The sequence below is a fragment of the Salvelinus namaycush genome, chromosome 7 (assembly GCF_016432855.1).
Source record: "Salvelinus namaycush isolate Seneca chromosome 7, SaNama_1.0, whole genome shotgun sequence".
NCBI classification, from domain to species: Eukaryota; Metazoa; Chordata; class Actinopteri; order Salmoniformes; family Salmonidae; genus Salvelinus; species Salvelinus namaycush.
In genome coordinates, this window is record NC_052313.1 from 46991896 (window position 1) to 47010780 (window position 18885).

The 18885-nt window shown below is 48.2% G+C and overlaps 1 protein-coding gene across 1 annotated transcript; it reads left to right on the forward strand.

Moving 5' to 3' along the window:
- Positions 1–343: 343 nt before the first annotated feature.
- Positions 344–18186, forward strand: LOC120050748 (FERM and PDZ domain-containing protein 4-like). The gene is made up of 15 exons (XM_038997310.1): positions 344–396; positions 2696–2859; positions 4580–4682; positions 5569–5614; positions 5733–5837; positions 8608–8715; positions 8983–9114; positions 10753–10872; positions 11252–11388; positions 11553–11679; positions 12087–12176; positions 12430–12612; positions 13067–13202; positions 13413–14447; positions 14720–18186. The coding sequence occupies exons 1-15, from the start codon at positions 359–361 to the stop codon at positions 18184–18186; spliced, it is 5991 nt and encodes a 1996-aa protein (XP_038853238.1). The 5' UTR covers positions 344–358.
- Positions 18187–18885: the final 699 nt, after the last annotated feature.

Sequence of the window (18885 nt, forward strand, 5' to 3'; positions counted from 1 at the left end):
GTGAGCCGGCCGACGGTCGTCTCGAGGTTCTCTGACTGTCTCATGCCTTCACACTCTTTACATCATTTCGGGGCAGGACTTGGCTACAGCGGCTATGTAATGACCGTAGCAGCCAATTATGTTAAGCTATGTAGATATCCAACTCGAAGGACCATGAAAAAATAATGTCCCATAGTCCGGTAGTGGGTCGGCTGTGAGAAAGGTGCTGCTCACAGCAACATCACAAATGAATAAGACGTCCATACGATCATCCTTATACCTCATTTTGCTCTGCTTCAGCCACAAGACCAAATCATCGGGCTGGCCTCCCCCCTCTGGATCCTGGGGCACCCTGCCGGGAACCCCCTATGGCTGGGACATGGGCTCTTCCAAGGACGGCCGAGACTACTTCAGCAAGTAAGTACCATCCTTCCCCAGGGGGGTGTACAACAACAGTGTCCAGGCCCAAACCACCCCCCCCCCCCCCCAACAGTTGCAAATCATTCTGCTTCTAATTCAAGTCCACCTCACTCAGCTATTAACATTCTCATCACTTCTTTTAGCATTATAACACGTGACACACTGTTGCTCAGTGAGTGTGCCTCACAATATAATTTGTGAGTGTGATCACATACATTGTTTGATTAATAGTCCTGACACAAACTTGAAATGATCCTCTGATCAAATTTCCCCCACGTGCTTCATAAGGCGTGACAAAGTGTGATTACTCAAAACGTCCGTTATGACAGGTGCTAGTGAACGCGTACGCTGTAATGGAGGTTCCTAAGGATTATGAGGACTTAGTGTCGTGTTTTTAAAGGTCAGTCGTTCCAATTTTGTCTGGAAATTCCAGACACGTCAAGTTCTCCCATGTGCTGTATCAACAGTATGCCATTGGAATACTGATTCCCCCCCCACCTCCATCCCTTTATCCCTGTCTGACGTAGACTGCCTCAGTGTCTTGAATTCCTTCGGAATACTGATTTCCTTTACTACTTCTGTGGATGCATAAAACACACCTTTTCTCCCCTGAGTGACGCAGGAGTTCTGAACAAGGAAAGGGTGCCGTCTCCCGTCTCTAGACGTGTCACTAGCGTGGAGGCTTCTTTGATCCCAGTGAGAATGGGGTGACGTTTCCAGAGATGACACCGTAGTGCAGATAAGGGAGCGTGACAATTGGATTTCTAGGCGTGAGAAATAAATGGATGAGGACAGGTAAACAGAAGAGGTTCTCCTAACCTAACCTAGCATAACGTACTGTTACAGGTTTAGTGAATGTTGCTGTTCTCCTTCATGGCAAAGGGGGGTGTACGTGCTTGCCTGCTTGCGTGTGTGTGCGAGCTGCACCATCTGAGATGTGAGACAGGTATTAGGAGGATAATATATGGCTGGTCTCCGAGCAATATATCTGGCTTTGTGGCGATATATTTCTCTGATTGGCCTGAGTATAATAGACGGGTCTCCCTATTGGGCATAAAGGACTGAGTGGATTTCAAATGCATCACCCTCTCTGTGCACTTGGGATAATGATAATACACAGGACCCTATGAATCCTGAATCCCAGACAGTCCACACTATTGATATTATCCTTCGATATCCAGGAAGTATTAGACATTCCAGTGTTTACTGTGCCCTTGGTATACCCATGTATGGATTACCTGGTCCCGGTCTGTGTGGATCCGCTGCAACATCACGGGACTGAACACGATTCATCAGAATACAGATTTAGGAGAGGGAGGGCTACAGTAAAGTAGTGAAGCTGTATTGAAACTAGTCCTGAGAAAATGGACCTGAACAGAGAGAGAATGGAGACGCCGAAAGAGGGAATGGATTTTATAACTCAGAGATACTTCATATTATCACAGAACCAATAGTCATTAGTTGAGAAGGGGAATGGACAGAACCAATTGGAATAGGTAAAGAGAGGGCAAAAAACAATGAACATGGAGGATGTGGACTGTGGGTATGGTGCAGTGGGTACATCAGAAGCACAAATGTAGGATGCCACACGCAATCACATCACTAATGCCAGACAGTGAACTTTAACCTTTGACCCGTTGGAGATAATGATGGTCGTATGTGTGTTTGTGTGTGTGTGTGTGTGTGTGTGTGTGTGTGTGTGTGTGTGTGTGTGTGTGTGTGTGTGTGTGTGTGTGTGTGTGTGTGTGTGTCAGATGGTTTAGGAGTGTTATTTAGCACAGTGTAAATTAGATGTGCGAGTTATCTAAGTGGGAAGTGTGTATTTGTAGAATGTTGACCCCACCCAGATACAGGGTGCCAGACTGCTGACCCCACCAAGATACAGGGTGCCAGACTGCTGACCCCACCCAGATACAGGGTGCCAGACTGCTGATTGTTTTAATGAATCAGGTCGTAATTGTAAATAAGAATGTGTTCTTAATTGACTTACCTGTGTAAATAAAGGTCAAATAAAAAAGAATAATTACCGGAGATAATAACAGAATCATTCTGGGGCCCAATTCCAAACTGATCCCACTACTCTCTCGCCGGTTTCTGTCAATTGTGAGACTGAAGCCAATTTTTTTAGGCAGGGAACAAAAGAGTTTGGCGTGAGGCCTACCCAGTAGTAGGGAAAACACTGTTCTAGTCAAGAGAGTCCTATGTCCTTCGTCTCCTGTTGGATCAGTTTGGACTGAGAGGCTGCTCTTTTGAGTCTGTCTCTGATGATGCGTTGCCTGTTCCTGTTTCCTCTCAGCCACGTGTCCCAGAGCAGCTCCCTGGAGGAGGTGCACCGTCTGGATGGGGTGCAGCAGGTGCCCCCTGCCCCCCGGCTGGTGGAGATGAGACGGGACCCCGTCCTGGGGTTCGGCTTCGTGGCCGGGAGCGAAAAACCGGTGGTGGTCCGCTCCGTCACGCCTGGTATGCATCAATGTCCCACCAACTGCCTACGTCTCCCATGACCCCTCCTGGTACATCCCTCCGCCTACATCTCCCAGGATATTCACTGACCGAACTCGCCTGAAGAGCTCGAATTTAAAGCCATATCAATATACATGACACTCTCATGTCAGAACAGGGCCATAGCTGTTTCATGGGATCATATCCAGACATGTCCCTACATGAAGTTTAGAAATCTACTGAACATGATATTGGTACAAAGTGTTCAAAGACATTTTAGTGAAGGCAAATAACATTGCGGTGTATGTGTCATGGATACCTTTACATCCCTGGGTTAATTCTGGCTTTCCCATCGACCTTTCAAGGGTCAGTAACCCTTCCTTTTCTGTGTTTTGGTTAATAAGAGCAGTTCATTCGTCGTCACACGTTTGTAGTATGACATTGATGCCATCGGGCTTTTCACGCTCAGCACTTGTTAGCAGTGGTCCTCGGCCCCAAGTGCGTCACATCTCTATCAGCCAAGGGGGTATATCAATAATCACTGTTTGATCAACAATACAATTCAATAACCACTAGTGTCATGATCGAGTATTATTAAGGAGTATGAGGGCCGTGTTAATTTTAATGAGACTTTCGGCCCTGGTGTGATGTCGCCTATCTGCCTGACTCAATAAATGCATGAGGCAGCCACTGCCATGGATTGTATCTTGCCTATAGCGGCCTCTAAGCAATTATGAATTCTTGACATAACAATTACCTCTTGAACTGAATCTCCTCTCTGCTGTATATGAGCTCACTGAAACACAGTGCTGTAGTGGTGGCTTTTCACTGTTAATTAGTGAGATAATTACAATGGCACAATGCAATTGGACATGCAGTGACACCAATCAAATAGTTTTTTGTTCCCATATGACAATTTTAATGAAATGTAGTGATTATTAGTTGGTGAGTAACACCAATCACTGATGGGTTACATGAAGGATGTTGGACAATCGATCATTTAGGTAGTCCATGTTGTTTTCATTTCATCCCAATAATCTACTGAAAGAATGTAACACATTAAACATTATCAGTTGACGTTATGATCGTTGCTCATCCGGTGCTTAGTGTGACTACAGACCGAGACCACAAAACAGTTGTCATTCTATGACTAAGTGAGGCAGAGGGACTCTCTCTCAGCTTCTCTCTATTCTATTCAGATGTTTGGAGAGTTTCTGAAGCCCCCTCCGCTCTCTCCCCACGTCTCCTCTCCTCAGCCTGTGTCATCCGTCAATCCGTTTATTCAGAGCTCCACTATCATGGGAAACAGGCTTTCCTGTTGGAAAATAATTAGCGCTTTCAGAATCAGTGCAGGCATCGGGAACAAAGGCCCATCTTCATGTGTCTTGTGCCTCTACAACACAAGGAGAGAGATTCAATTGCCAGCGCCGGCTGAGAAGCTCGTAATCTCCACAGGAGAGATTGTGACGCAGAGACTGTGTGCCACACCTGGGAATTGATGGAACAGGAGCTTTTGAGAAAAATTAGTTTTCTTTGGGGTTAGCGGGTAGGGCTGATGTTTGAAACCAGATTTGAACCCAAGATAACGTGAACATGGAGCCCAAACATGGAGCCCAAACGTCTCCGTGCATCAGCATTGTTAACGACAAATATATGTACAAATCCCTGACAATCTGTGTGTGTTTGTGTGTCTGTGCACTCATGTGCATGTGTGCGTTTGTGCGTGTGTGTATGTTTGCAGGAGGTCCCTCGGAGGGAAAGCTGATCCCAGGAGATGAGATCATCATGATCAACGACGAGGCAGTCAGCTCAGCGCCCAGGGAACGAGTCATCGACCTCGTCAGGTAACCCTGTCTGACTGACTGTCTGTCTGTCTGACTTATTGTCTCTGTTTATCTAGGATATTCAGCATGGGTAACTATGTCCAGTTGTGCCAACAGCTGTTATCTCCCATGGCCCTTCAGGCGCCAGACTTTTCAGGCACTTTTTGCTTTGAGAAAAGAATTCCATGACCAATTATTTCTGTCACCTTAACAAAGTCAAGACGTTACAAAATATTTGGTAAGTTGATGGCTGTAATTTCCACAACACATCCAGACCTGTCCAAGTTTTTATTTTGTGATTATGCTCTCAGAAATGTGTCTTGTGTAGAGCGTAAACACGGGTGACAGTTGTTGTATTACTGAGGGATGACCAGACTTTCTCAAAGGGACAGAATGTGCCTTCGGTGGTTTATGTATTCAACTCAAAAGTGAACATTGCATTTTAGTGACTGCATTACATGATTGGGCATCTCTCACATATTCCTATCCAATTATTACTGAACAAAACTGCCAAAAGCTTGGGTAATTATATTTACATTATATCATTATATTTACAATTATGTAGCAGACATGTGACATTTCTTATGAAATGGATAAATGTCAGAGTCTGAAGTGAGGCTGTGGTCTTGACTGTTTGTTTGTGGAGATGTGAATATATTTAATAACATCTCACACCCCCAGATACCAGAATATGGTGTGTGTGTGTGTGTGTGTGTCAGCTCACGTGCGTGTGCGTATGTCCATGCGTGTGTGTGTGCTTGTGTGCGCGTCTGTGCCTGTGTGCGCCCGCGTGTCCCTTAGTTCATTACATTGGATTGGAAATCATTGATTTCCTGTTTACGTTGACATTAAATTGAAGTCAGTCACTGTAACTATCAGTCAATTAAATGTGCTTTTCTCCCTCCAGAAACTGTAAGGAGTCCATTATGTTGACTATTGTCCAGCCGTACCCTGTGAGTATCTTTATTTTTTAGAACTGTTGGTTATAATAACAGGATGTAACATTGGTGCACACCCGACCACAGGGATTGGTTTCATCCTGACCTCCATGCTAAATCTCTCTGTTCTCAGTCGCCCAAATCAGCGTTCATCAGTGCAGCCAAAAAAGCCAAGCTCAAGTCCAATCCGGTCAAAGTGCGCTTCGCAGAAGAGGTCATCATTAACGGTCAGGTTCCGGTAAGTTCTCCTCCTGTCACATGGTTGACCGTTGAATTCATCCGTTTGACCTATGACCACCAATTGAACTGTCAAAAGTGATTTGTGTATATTTGGTTCACATTAATTATGTCTACTTTGGGTTTTTTGTATAAGTAAGACTCTGTTCTAATATCCACACCAGCATATCGCTTCAAATGAAACAATGTATTGGGGATGCATTCTAAATGTTGTGCTAGTATGGATATTGGTATTTAGACCTCTTGACTTTTTTTCTTGATTTTTTGCACATTTATTAAACATAAAAAACAGAAATACCTTATTTACATAAGTTTTCAGACCCTTTGCTATGAGACTCGAAATTGAGCCCAGGTGCATCCTGGGGTGTAGTGCTGTATGGATGGGGTGTAGTGGGGGGGGGGGGGGGGGGTGTAGTATAGTAGTGCTGTATGGAGGGGGTGTAGTATAGTAGTGCTGTATGGAGGGGGGTGTAGTGCTGTATGGAGGGGGGGGGGGGGGTGTAGTATAGTAGTGCTGTATGGAGGGGGTGTAGTATAGTAGTGCTGTATGGAGGGGGGTGTAGTGCTGTATGGAGGGGGGGTGTAGTATAGTAGTGCTGTATGGGGGGGGTGTAGTGCTGTATGGAGGGGGGGTGTAGTATAGTAGTGCTGTATGGAGGGGGTGTAGTATAGTAGTGCTGTATGGAGGGGGGTGTAGTGCTGTATGGGGGGGGTGGGGGGGGTGTAGTATAGTAGTGCCCTATGCTGTTTCCATTGATCATCCTTGAGATGGTTCTGCAAATTGATTGAAGTCCACCTGTGGTAAATTCAATTGACTGGACATGATTTGGAAAGGCACAAACCTATATAAGGTCCCATAGTTGACAGTGCATGTCTGAGCAAAAACCAAGCCATGAGGTCGAAGGAATTGTCCATAGAGCTCCGAGACAGGATTGTGTGGAGGTGCCGATCTGGGGAAGGGTACCAAAACATTTCTGCAGCATTGAAGGTCCCCAAGAACACAGTGGCCTCCATCATTCATAAATGGAAGAAGTTTGGAACTACCAGCGCTCTTCCTATAGCTGGCTGCCCGGCCAAACTGAGAAATCGGGGGAGAAGGGCCTTGGTCAGGGAGGCACCTTCAGAGGCACCTAAAGACTCCCAGACCATGAGAAACAAGATTCTCTGGTCTGATGAAACACAGATTGAATTCTTTGGCCTGAATGCCAAGTGTCACATCTAGAGGAAACCTGGCACCATCCCTGCGGTGAAGTATTGTAACGAGTGCGCTGAGAGTTGGGAAGCAATTTCAGGGAGTGAGTGTTTTAATAAATAAAAGAAACAATGAAAACGAAACACAAACAACGCACCGACATGAAAACAGAGTCAATAACACCTGAGGAAAGAACCAAGGGGAGTGACTATATAGGGAAAATAATCAAGGAGGTGATGGAGTCCATGTGAGTGTCATGAGGTGCAGGTGCACGAGACGATGGTGACAAGTGTGCGGGATAATCAGCAGCCTGATGACCTAGAGGCCGGAGAGGGAGTATACGTGACAAGTATGCTGGTTAGCATCATGCTGTGGGGATTTTTTTCAGCCGCAGGGACTAGGAGACTAGTCAGGATCAAGGGAAAGATGAACGGAGCAAAGTACAGAGAGATCCTTGATGAAAACAAGCTCCAGAGCGCTCAGGACCTCAGACTGGGGCGAAGGTTCACCTTCCAACAGAACAACGACTCCAAGCACACAGCCAAGACTGGAGTGGCCAGGAGTGGCCCAGCCAGAGCCCGGACTTGAGCCCGATCTAACATTTCTGGAGAGAACTGAAAATAGCTGCCCAGCGACGCTCCCCATCCACCCTGACAGAGCTTGAGAGGATCTGCAGAGAAGAATGGGAGAAACTCCCCAATACAGGTGTGCCAAGATTGTAGCATAATTTTTTATTTTATTTATTTAACCTTTATTTAACCAGGAAGGGCTCTTTGAGATTTAAAATCTCTTTTTCAAGAGCGTCCTGGCCAAGATAGGCAGCACCAAGTCATTACAAAAATTACAGACAGACAACATGAAAAACTACAAGTAATCTAGTAAAAACCATTGAATTCACAAGAGTATAACAATATCAAAAACAGCAAATTAAAAACATTGACAGGTCAGGGAATCAGCCTCAAAATCCTTCATCAGTGATTTAAAAACACCAATCGGGACAAGTTCTTCCAGTTTAAAATTATTTTGTAAGGTGTTCCAAGACGATGGCGCAGAGTACATAAAAGACCTTTTACCAAATTCAGTTCGGACATTTGGAACAGTTAGCAGGATAAAGTCTAGCGACTTTAGCGATCATACCCAAGAAGACTTGAGGCTGTAATCGCTGCCAAAGGTGCTTCAACAAAGTACTGAGTAAAGGGTCTGAATACTTATGTAAATGTGATATTTGCTAACATTTCTAAAAAATAAAAAATAAACGTTTTTGCTTTGTCATTATGGGGTATTGTGTGTAGCTGGATGAGGGCGGGAAAAAAACTATAATAAATTTTAGAATAAGTCTGTAACAAAATGTGGAAGAAGTCAAGGGGTCTGAATACTTTCTGTGTTGGTATACACTTGTTAATCTGAGTACATCCAGACAGGTCAACAATGCTAGCAAGAAATATAAGTTCATTCATTTATACTGGAGGTCTTTTATGTCCTGCTTCCACCTAGGACACAGTGAAGGACAACTCTGTCCTCTTCATGTAGGCTACTGTATGCCTTGTGTGTCATTCTTCTGTGTCTCCTTTCCACCCAGAACACAGTCAAGGACAACTCTCTCCTCTTCATGCAGAACGTTCTGAAGGTGTACCTGGAGAACGGGCAGACCAAGTCGTTTCGGTTCGACTGCAGCACATCCATCAAGGTGTGCGTGACACTTTGGGGAGAGGGGGGGGGGGGGGGGGGGGGGGGGTTAGAGTGCCCCTGTTTCCATAATTACTGTGGCGAAATGGGAGGAAATTAATGGAATATGGCGTGGGGACTCAACCTTGACTTGAAATGCAAATGCATTCTATCCATCTTAGCTACATGGGGGCAGAAAACGAGAATACAAATAAAAGATAGTCTTGTTTATTTTTTTAATCATTTGGTATTAAGACATTGAAATTGACCTTTGGTTATGGTGTGATAGGATGTTATCATGACCCTACAAGAGAAGCTGTCCATCAAGTGCATTGAGCACTTCTCCCTGATGCTGGAGCAGCGGACGGAGGGATCGGGTAGCAAGCTGCTACTCTTGCATGAGCAGGAGATGCTAACTCAGGTAGGAATTACTGTAGGCATGCTAACGCAAAGTCATTGGTTTGACCTTTACTTATCCAGGAAGTCCCATTGAGGTCAAGCAACCTCTTATGTAAGGTATACCTGGCTCAGAGGGCAATTCATGACAGAGATCAATCAATGAATCAATCAATTTATAAAGTCCTTTAATAATTTGAAAAAGAGTGTAAGAAAGAGAATCATAAATGTAACTGAACTAGACACCCCTTGGCCATATCAGGAGGATAGGTCTCAGTATGGAGCTCTCTAGCTACAAGTGCAGGTTATCAACATCCCAGAGAGAATGAAAGTCATTCATATGTTGCTAGCCCAGAGTCACCCTAGTGATCCCATTCTGCTTCCTTAAAGCACTCCCACCTCGACCTCTTCACTTAGTGTCCTATAGATAAGAGGCAATTCTATTCCAGCACTACACCACAATCACACTCCAAGCTTCTAGCTGAGACAAAGTACACATCCCAAATGGCACCCTATTCCCTTTATAGGTCACTACTTTTGACCAGGGCCCATAGAGCATCCCATAGAGCGCTGGTCAAAAGTAGTGACCTAGGGAATAGGGTGCCATTTGGGACGTACACAAACACTTCCTGCTCAGTATTCATAGAGCGACTGAAGAACACAGCATGATTTATCAAGTCTGGCACAGCAGTGCGCCTCTGCTTTCAATGTTTTAATGAAAGTGTACTGCGATCATAGTGAGGGTATTATAATATGCATCACCCTCATCCTGCATAGACAGCCCTGTGATGATAATCAATAATGGAAATAACCGATGAATAACAAATTATTATTATTTTCAAGGATGAAAAGAGTTATGTAATAGGTTTTGTTATGATTTTTGTAAGGGGCTGAAATCTGTAAACTCAATGCTCAAGACGGTACACTCTTAGGAAAAAAAAGGTGTTATCTAGAACTTAAAAAGGACTCTTCGGCCATCCCCATAGGAGAACCCTTTGAAGAACCCTTTTTGGTTCCAGGTAGAACCCTTTTGGGGTTTATGTTTGTGGGTAAACATATTACTCATAACAGTCACTTAAAAGTCATTAGAGAATCCACACAGGAGAGAGAAATGACTTCTCTTAGCGTGTATATTGACATCTCAATGACTTAAAAAATCAGAGGCTCCTACATGGACCCCAAAAAGGTTCTACCTGGAACCAAAAAGGGTTTTCCTATGGGGCCAGACGAAGCACCCTTTCGGAACCCTTTTTTCTAAGAGTGTACCTTTGAAGGAAATAGGGAACGAGGGCAAACTACTGACCAGTGTAGCACTTACAGTATATCTCCCTCTGCGTGTCTTAATGAATTCCTGTCCCTTGACAGAGGCCAAGAACCTGTCCAATGGATGTAAATTTGCCTGACTTGTATTTGCAACAATGACTCACCCTGTCCTTAGCACAGACCTTACCATCCCATTATGTCCTTAGGAATGAATTTACCTGACCATTTTAGGAAGTCTGACATCATACCTAGCACCTTGAGGGACCTTGCATATTATGTTTTCTGTTTTGATGTGTCAAATCAGTATACATTTACAGCGCAGGGAAACATTTTAACATTTTCTCTTTCACACTTTCCCCCCTGCTTTTCTTACATTCTCTCGTCCTCTTTTTCGTTTCAGGTGACACAGAGGCCGGGGTCTGATAAGATGAAATGTTTCTTCAGAATCAGCTTCGTCCTCAAGGACCCGGTGGATCTGCTCCGACGGGATGCCGTGGCATTTGAATACCTCTACGTTCAGGTGAGAGCACCACAGGAGATCTGGCCCAATCATAGTGGAGCATGACACAAGACCGCATTCCTGTATTCTCAGGTGAACTTGTCTAACAAGCATTGAGACCAAAACATGTCAATAATGGCCTTTTGATTAATGCATATCAAGTTCAAGTTTCCCATCCAAAATTGGTTGGTTGTCCAAGGTTTTAGGCTCACTCAAAACATCATAATATTTGCTGTTCTCTTGGGATTGACTATTCAAAGCAATATTGCTTCTATGTTAATGACAACAATGTCGGTTTCTAGCTTGGCCTTCCTCTACTTGTAAATAGAACAAAATGTATCAATTTTGAATGGCTTTGAGTCGTCCACTGGTTCTAACTGTCCCTCCTGGTCTTCCGTAGAGCTGTAACGATGTGGTTCTGGAGCGCTTTGGCTCGGAGCTGAAGTACGACGCCGCGCTACGATTAGCCGCTCTGCAGATGTACGTCCTCACTATGACGACCAGGCAGATGCAGAAGGTCTCGCTCAAATACATCCAGTAAGTCCAGCTTCTTACTGTTGTTGTTTTACACTGACACATGGGCGACGGAGCTGCTCAAAAGGAGTCTTTGTACAGGTGCATAATAAGCATTGATAAAAAGGTGAACACTAATTTGCATTATTTCCACGCCCTTGAATATCAAATGCCTTCTTAATTTCCAGAAAGGAGTGGGGTCTGGCCCTTTTCATCCCACCAGCAGTGATGACCAGCATGAAGGAGAAGAACATCAAGAAAGCACTGACGCACATCCTCAAAACCAATCAGAACCTAGTGCCTCCAGGAAAAAAGGTACAGTACGGATTCCATCGTCACGGATTCCATCGTCGCAGCCTCTCCCCAACCCCATAACACACACACACTCTCTGTCTCTGTCTCTGTCTCTGTCTCTGTCTCTGTCTCTGTCTCTCTCTCTCTCTCTCTCTCTCTCTCTCTCTCTCTCTCTCTCTCTCTCTCTCTCTCTCTCTCTCTCTCTCTCTCTCTCTCTCTCTCTCTCTCTCTCTCTCTCTCTCTCTCTCTCTCTCTCTCTCTCTCTCTCTGGCAGCTGTAGCTGTCTCTGTTTGCTTTCTTTTTTTTGCTTCATACTCAATTATGATGTCATTTGTGTATTTGAGACTGAGGATACAGTCAAAGCCATAAACCGTTGGTGTATTTTTGTTAACCTCGAGATGTTTTCCTCTGGCTTTTTTTTCCTGCAGTTGACTGCATTGCAGGCTAAAGTGCACTACTTGAAGTATCTCAGTGAGCTGAGGTTGTATGGAGGGAGAGTGTTCAAATCCATACTTTTGGTAAGACCACTAGTTGTAGCTTTCCCTATTTCAGCCATTAGTCAAATAGAAAATCAACCCGTATCCATATAGATATTGTTCCAAATCCATATCCTGCATTCTCTCTTTTATACACACACACACACACACACACACACACACACACACACACACACACACACACACACACACACACACAAATACACACCCTTATTCAACCCCAACACACACACACACACACACACACCCTCACACCCAACACACACCCTCACAGCAAGGGGAGAAGCAGACAGAGGTGACCTTGCTAGTGGGGCCCAGGTACGGCATCAGTCACGTGATCAACGCCAAGACCAACCTGATGGCCCTGCTGGCAGACTTCAGCCACGTGAACCGCATCGAGATCCTCACAGAGGATGATATCAACGTCCGCGTGGAGCTACACGTCATGGATGTCAGGGTAAGGAGTGGGGCCTGAGGTGTCGAGTTGGCACTGTTAAGTGAGTGGCTTGAGGCTTGGGCGGCAGGTAGACTAGCAGTTAATAGCATTGGACCAGTAACCGAAAGGTTGCTCATTCGAATCCCGAGCCGGCAAGGTGGAAAAATCTGCTGTTCTGCCCTTGAGCAAGGCAGTTAACCCCAAACAACAACTGGGCGCAGATGACGTCGATTAAGGCAGCCCCCCGAACCTCTCTGATTCAGAGGAGTTGGTTTAAATGCGGAAGAAACATTTTGGTTGAATGCATTCAGTTGCGCAACTGACTAAGTATCCCCTTTCCCTAAAAATCTACAGATACCCATAAGGCATCATGCCCTGGTCAATATTAGCATGCTAATAAGTAGAAAAAACTATTTTTGCAAGACCACATCCTTGTGTTCTGTAATGTTTTTATTTCTTTATGTTTGATCTGTAGCCCATCACGTTGATAATGGAGTCTAGTGATGCCATGAACCTGGCGTGTCTGACAGCAGGGTACTATCGACTCCTAGTGGACTCTAGGAGATCTATCTTCAACATGGCCCACTGCAACAGCATCGCTGAAGAAATGGGTTGGTCAACCTAGTACTATGCGGTGTGTGTGTGTGTGTGTGTGTGTGTGTGTGTGTGTGTGTGTGTGTGTGTGTGTGTGTGTGTGTGTGTGTGTGTGTGTGTGTGTGTGTGTGTGTGTGTGTGTGTGTGTGTGCGCGCTTCTGTATACATGTCTATTATATCCAGTATTTTGTCAAATTGTTGAAGTGAGTTCTTCTATTAAACAACAGATCAGGACAATCTTCTGGAGTGGCCGTACAGCACTTCGTTAGGCAACTGTGAGAACCCCAATGCTGCCGGCCAGGACGAGCGTTACAGCAGTGACATGGACTTCTCTAACAATGGAGGGAGAGAGAACAACATCTCTCCCTACATCCCCGAGCCCCAACACCATACCCTAACCCTGCAGCAGAACGAGAGGCCGTCGGAGGGGCGGAGGAGTCCCCAGCCCCCGCCTCTCCCCCCCGCCAGAAACAAACCCCAAGACTCCCCCCGGAGCGCCAAGGTCTCCTTCATCTTCGGAGACCCCCCTTTGAACACTGTGAACACCCAGAACTTTGGCTACGAGCGCCTGATGGATGAGAGTCCCGAGGTGCCCGAGCACAGGCCCATAGCTTACTTGCACAACAACGTCAACAACACGGGGGACTTTAGGACCCAGGTGGCCGTGCCCTTCCAATTCGCCGACGGCAGGCCGCATGTGGTCTACAGCAACATCGGCGAGGAGCTGGTGGAGGAACCGCTGCTAAGGGACCTTTGTTATGCAGACACCACGGACGACGCCGAGGATGAGGACGATGCCAGCTGTGAGGAAGACTCTACCGGGACGGGAGGGGGGGAGGGTGGAGGGGGCGGCATGACGGCTGCGAGCAAAGCCACGATCCTCACCCTCTCTGGCTCCAGCGATGACATCATCGACCTGACCTCACTTCCTCCCCCCGAGGGGGGCGATGATGACGATGATGATACCGACAGCGTCCTCCATTCGCTAAATCTCGCCATCGCCGCCCCGCCCCCGGGGTTCAGAGACAGTTCTGATGAGGAGAGTCCCGAGGGTCGCCCTTTGGCCAATGCCGACAACAATGACATGCCCGTGTCGCTGATCGACGCTGTCCCCACGGGGTCGCATGATGAGGGGAGCGGCAGGGAAAGGAGGCTGGAGGATGCCATGGTAACAACCCTGCAGGCACTGGAAGCCCTGACCGTGTCCGAGGAGAGGCCACACCCACCACACCCACCACGCCCACAGCGACCACAGCCCAACAGTAACCCAGGTCTTTACTACTACCATCATTATGCCAACATCACTTAGGCCTATAGTTTACAGCTGTTGTGCATACAGTGTCATGGCCTCGCTCTAGTTTTGGTTTTTCAGTGTTCACTGTTGTGCTTTGTGATCAGACTTGGCCCAAATTAGGATTTCTTCAAACTATATGTTGAACTTTGTTAAAAGTGATATAATAGAATTGTATTAATTTCATGTAGACAATGTTGAAAGAAGCTCAAATTATATATTTTTTCTCCCTGGCTCACATAGGTGTGCAAATGTCTCGAGCTTTCAGTCCTGAGTCTTCCTCTGATTCAGGCAATGAGACCAACTCCTCAGAGATGACCGAGGCCACGGAGCAGGCCGCTGCCCACAAACTCATCCACGAGAACCACAGGCGCCTCCTTATCGCCACCTCCGAAGGCTACCAGCCTCTGACGGAGGAAAAGACAGACTTCCCCATCTCGCCCAGAGTGGCCACCCAAAAGAAATCCCACAGCCCCTCCCACCATCGAGACGGCGGGCCGTCGTCGTCCACCACGCTCCCTAAACAGACCCTCCATCCAGATGACATAGAGCTGGATCCAGAAACCACTGATTTTCTGACTAACCTCTCCTCCGGCTTCAGCAAGCGACCCAACTCCGGGGTTGTGGGAGGGAAATGGCTAAAAAAGTTGGCCGACACCAACGGGAAGTTCAACACGTTCAGTACCAGAGACGGCCACAGGGGAAGCCAGCTGGATGTGGAGCGTACCTCGTTCTGCGAGAGGCTGCAGAGAAGGCCGCCTCTTCCTCTACCAGAGAATTCCATCTCCATCATGGCGGAGAACCTGGCGGTGAACAGCCTGCCAAGGAGTCACCGCAGGCTGCCGCGCCCCCCTCCCCCACACCCTGAACGGACAGAGCCTGAGGAGGAACCGGGGGAGGCTGCAGTGGGGGACACTGGGGCGATGGGCGGCCAGGAGGAAGAGTACCTGGGGGGAGCGGCAGGTCCCTTCCCCTCCTCCCCTACCAAGAAGCCCCGGGACCCCCCCGGTGGACAGGGAGATGCCCCAGGGGAGCAGCTGCAGCAAGTGAGGCAAGGGGTTGCCCGGCTGTGTGAGTACCACCTAGCCAAACGGATCTCGTCCCTTCAGAGCGAGGCTCACAACTCCCTGCAGGGCTCCCAGTGCTCATCACTGGACGCGGGCTGCAGCACGGGGAGCAGCGCCTGTGGCACCCCAACGGATTCGCCCCTCTGTGCCCCCGACGGCAACCACCACCCGCTCTCCGAATCTTCCACGTCCCTCAGGGTTTTCACCTACGAGGACAAGGCTCCCCATGGCACCCCGGGCCAGATCCCTGGGGGCAGGGACCTCCACCCCCAAGCAGACCCCACACTCCTGCGGAAGATGCTGCCCAACATACACCCTCCTGGGTCAGACACCAGCAGAGAGGGTTCCCTCCGGTCGGCCAAGATGAAAGAAACCACAGGTAGTACAGCTAGAAGGAGTAACCTTCAAAATGATCTGCATGCCAAGACAGCCTGTGTAAGGGGTGCTAACACCAAGGAAGGGAACGAGTCCTATAGGCAGCTCATTAACTACCTGACAGTGAGCCAGATGCACAAGGGAGGCAGGTTGCACAGTGCAGGCCTGGGAGGGGGAGTCAGGAAGGACACTAGGAGATATATTACCAGTAATCCCCAACTGATAGAGATGGTTAGGAGTAAAGGGAACACCATTCACCGCTATCCCTGCATGCCCCCCTCGTCCTCTTCACCCTTCCTCAGCCCGAGTCTAGTGAACCCCAATGCAGCCAACTCACGGGGTGACAAAGGCCCCCGGCCGTATCACTCCGCCACCCTGCCCGCTAAGTTGAAGAGCAATCCTGACTTGCATGCTCAGAGACCCGCTGACAGTCTTGAAGTAAGGCCCAGTGGCACAGAGAGGAGGAGCTCCTTTTCGGGTCTCGAGAGTGAGTTAGAGAGGGGCGCCATCGACCCTGAGGTCGAGCGGTTCCTGTCCCTGAGGGACAGCATCCATGGAGGGGGCGGGGGTGGGGGCATGGTCCACAGGCCCCCCTCCAGGGCGCGGAGTGTGATGTTCCAAAGCGGTGCCAGCATCTGTGGCCCGGAGGACTGGCTCAGATCTGACTGCAGGACAAAGCATGCCATCCGACAGGCTCCTAACGATTATCTCTGTTTTTCTACTGCCCCTAGTGTAGCTCGCACAGAGCAGCTGGGGACGTCACTGGGAGCGGAAGCAGGAGATCACCCATCAGCTTTCACTAAGCAGGCCAGAGCCTGTGCCACGGCTCCGCCCCCTCCTCCTCCACCACCACCTCCTCCACCTCCCCTACCAGCCAACATGAGCACCCACAACTCCACTGTGCCAAAGCAGGAGTCCACCGTCACATACAGACAAAACCACATCCAGTCAGTCACAGCCAGCCTCCACCACCAGTGCGAGCCCAATATGAACAGCCTCCAGAGGGCCAGGGACTCCAGTATGAACAGCCTCCACTTGGGCAGGGAACCCAGCACCAACAGCCTGCAGCGAGACAGGGAGCCCAGCATCAACAGCCTCCATCTGGGCAGGGAGCCCAGCATAAACAGCCTCCACCTGGGCAGGGAGCTCAGCACAAACAGCCTGCAGCGGGACAGGGAGCCCAGCACCAACAGCCTCCACCTGGGCAGGGAGCCCAGCATCAACAGCCTGCAGCGGGGCAGGGAGCTCAGACGGAGCACCAGTAATGTAACTGCGGGCTCCGGGAGTATGGAGGTGCTCTTCGACAAAGGCAGAACCAAGTGCCAGCAAGGACCAGTTGACCCCAAACTACAGAGGAGACCCACGAGGAAGAGGCTGTCGAAGAGCTACTCGCAGGGCTCAGTAGCGTCCACGTGCTGGTCGGCTGAGGGCAGAGACAGCCGGAGGGCCTCAGTGATGTTCCCCCTGCAGAAGGACGCCAAGCACATGAAGGGCTCGCAGAAGCTGGACTCGGGCAGCCCCTGGAGGTGCCACGGTCCCTTCAGCTACTGCTTCTTCAAGAGGAAGAGCCAGGCAGAGGAGGATGAGGTAGAGGGGGGTGAGAGGGGCGAGAGGTCCAGGCGCTGCCGTGGCAGGGAAATGGAGGAAGCAGCGTCTATCTACGGCCCGGCCACGGACGCAGCAGGCGACCAGCTCTACAGCGAGGTCCTGACCAACATGAGCTTCAGCGACCGGCTGTCGCGCATTAACACGCTCAAAGACCGCATGTACGTCTTCCCCGTTGGCTTCTCGGACGTACGCCGCGACGCCAGCGAGCTCATCGCCCTAGTGCGCTCAAGCGTAGGCAGGGGGGACCGCAGCGGCCAGGTGCCACAGATCACAGCAGACCTGTCCCAATACAAGCAGCTGCTGTCCATCGAGTCTAAAGAGCTGGGGCGGGCATGTCGCAGAATGGCCCAGGCCCACGGCAGCCCAGAGGAGATGCTGCTGGCCATCACCTGCAGTTTCCAGGTGCTGTGCTGCCTGTCTGAGGCCTGCATGTGCCTGGTGAGGGGCCTGAGGGCATCAGCTGCCCAACAGCAGAGGGAGGTGGTGGCCAAGGTGGACGAGCTGGTCATGAACTACATCTGCCTGCTGCGCGCAGCCGAGGCGGCGTCCATCGGAGCGCCCAGCGACCACAGCGTCAATGCCCTGGTCCGCCACTCCAGCACCATGTCAGCCATCGCCAACGCACTCACCCGCTCCATCAAAACGCTGCTTAGCAAGTAGTAGGACGTCCAGCCGACAGCAACGTCTTTTAGTGTTATGTACATTATACAAAGCCATACAAGACCAGGCCTTTGTAATAAGAACTGATGGTATTATAGACACCCTTCTTCTTGTGTACAATTTATTGTCTATGTATATAATGTACATACAGTACATATGATACACTATATGAATATATAAATTGCTATAGACATTTTGAGAGGTCATTGGGAAGACATGTACTCTTTAATGGGATATTGATGATGCAGTTCTAGGTTGCAGTGTGGAGAGGATTGATGTACCAGAGCACTGAAATATCACTGCACTTCACACTCCTTATTTCTAAATGATTTTGACATGGTTTAAAAAAATAAATAAAAAATACAGAGGGCATAAAACTATACTGAAAATACATCAAATATGTAGGCAAGTATCTTATTAAAGAGCTTTTAAGTCGATCAGGCAGTGTGTAATGTTTCATCATTTTTTACATTTTACATTACATTCATTGTATGTGTTTTAATATGATCCTCTCTGGACTAAATGCTGTCCTTCAACATCTATGTATCCGATTGCATTTTATTTCTCCGACCAGAAACATAAAAATCCACTCAATATTTTTTCAGCTTCTCTGACCCATTAAAATGTTTTACATATCTGAGGGTCATGGTGTGTCTTCACTTGCTATCTAATTTGCTCCACTAATATCTTTTAGAAGAA

Coding starts and splice junctions, on each gene's coding strand:
- LOC120050748 (XM_038997310.1), top strand. CDS start 359: ATGGGCTCTTCCAAGGACGGCCGAGACTACTTCAGCAA. Junction 9,115..10,752: donor AGCAGGAGATGCTAACTCAG/GTAGGAATTACT, acceptor TTTTCGTTTCAG/GTGACACAGAGGCCGGGGTC. Junction 11,680..12,086: donor TAGTGCCTCCAGGAAAAAAG/GTACAGTACGGA, acceptor TTTTTCCTGCAG/TTGACTGCATTGCAGGCTAA.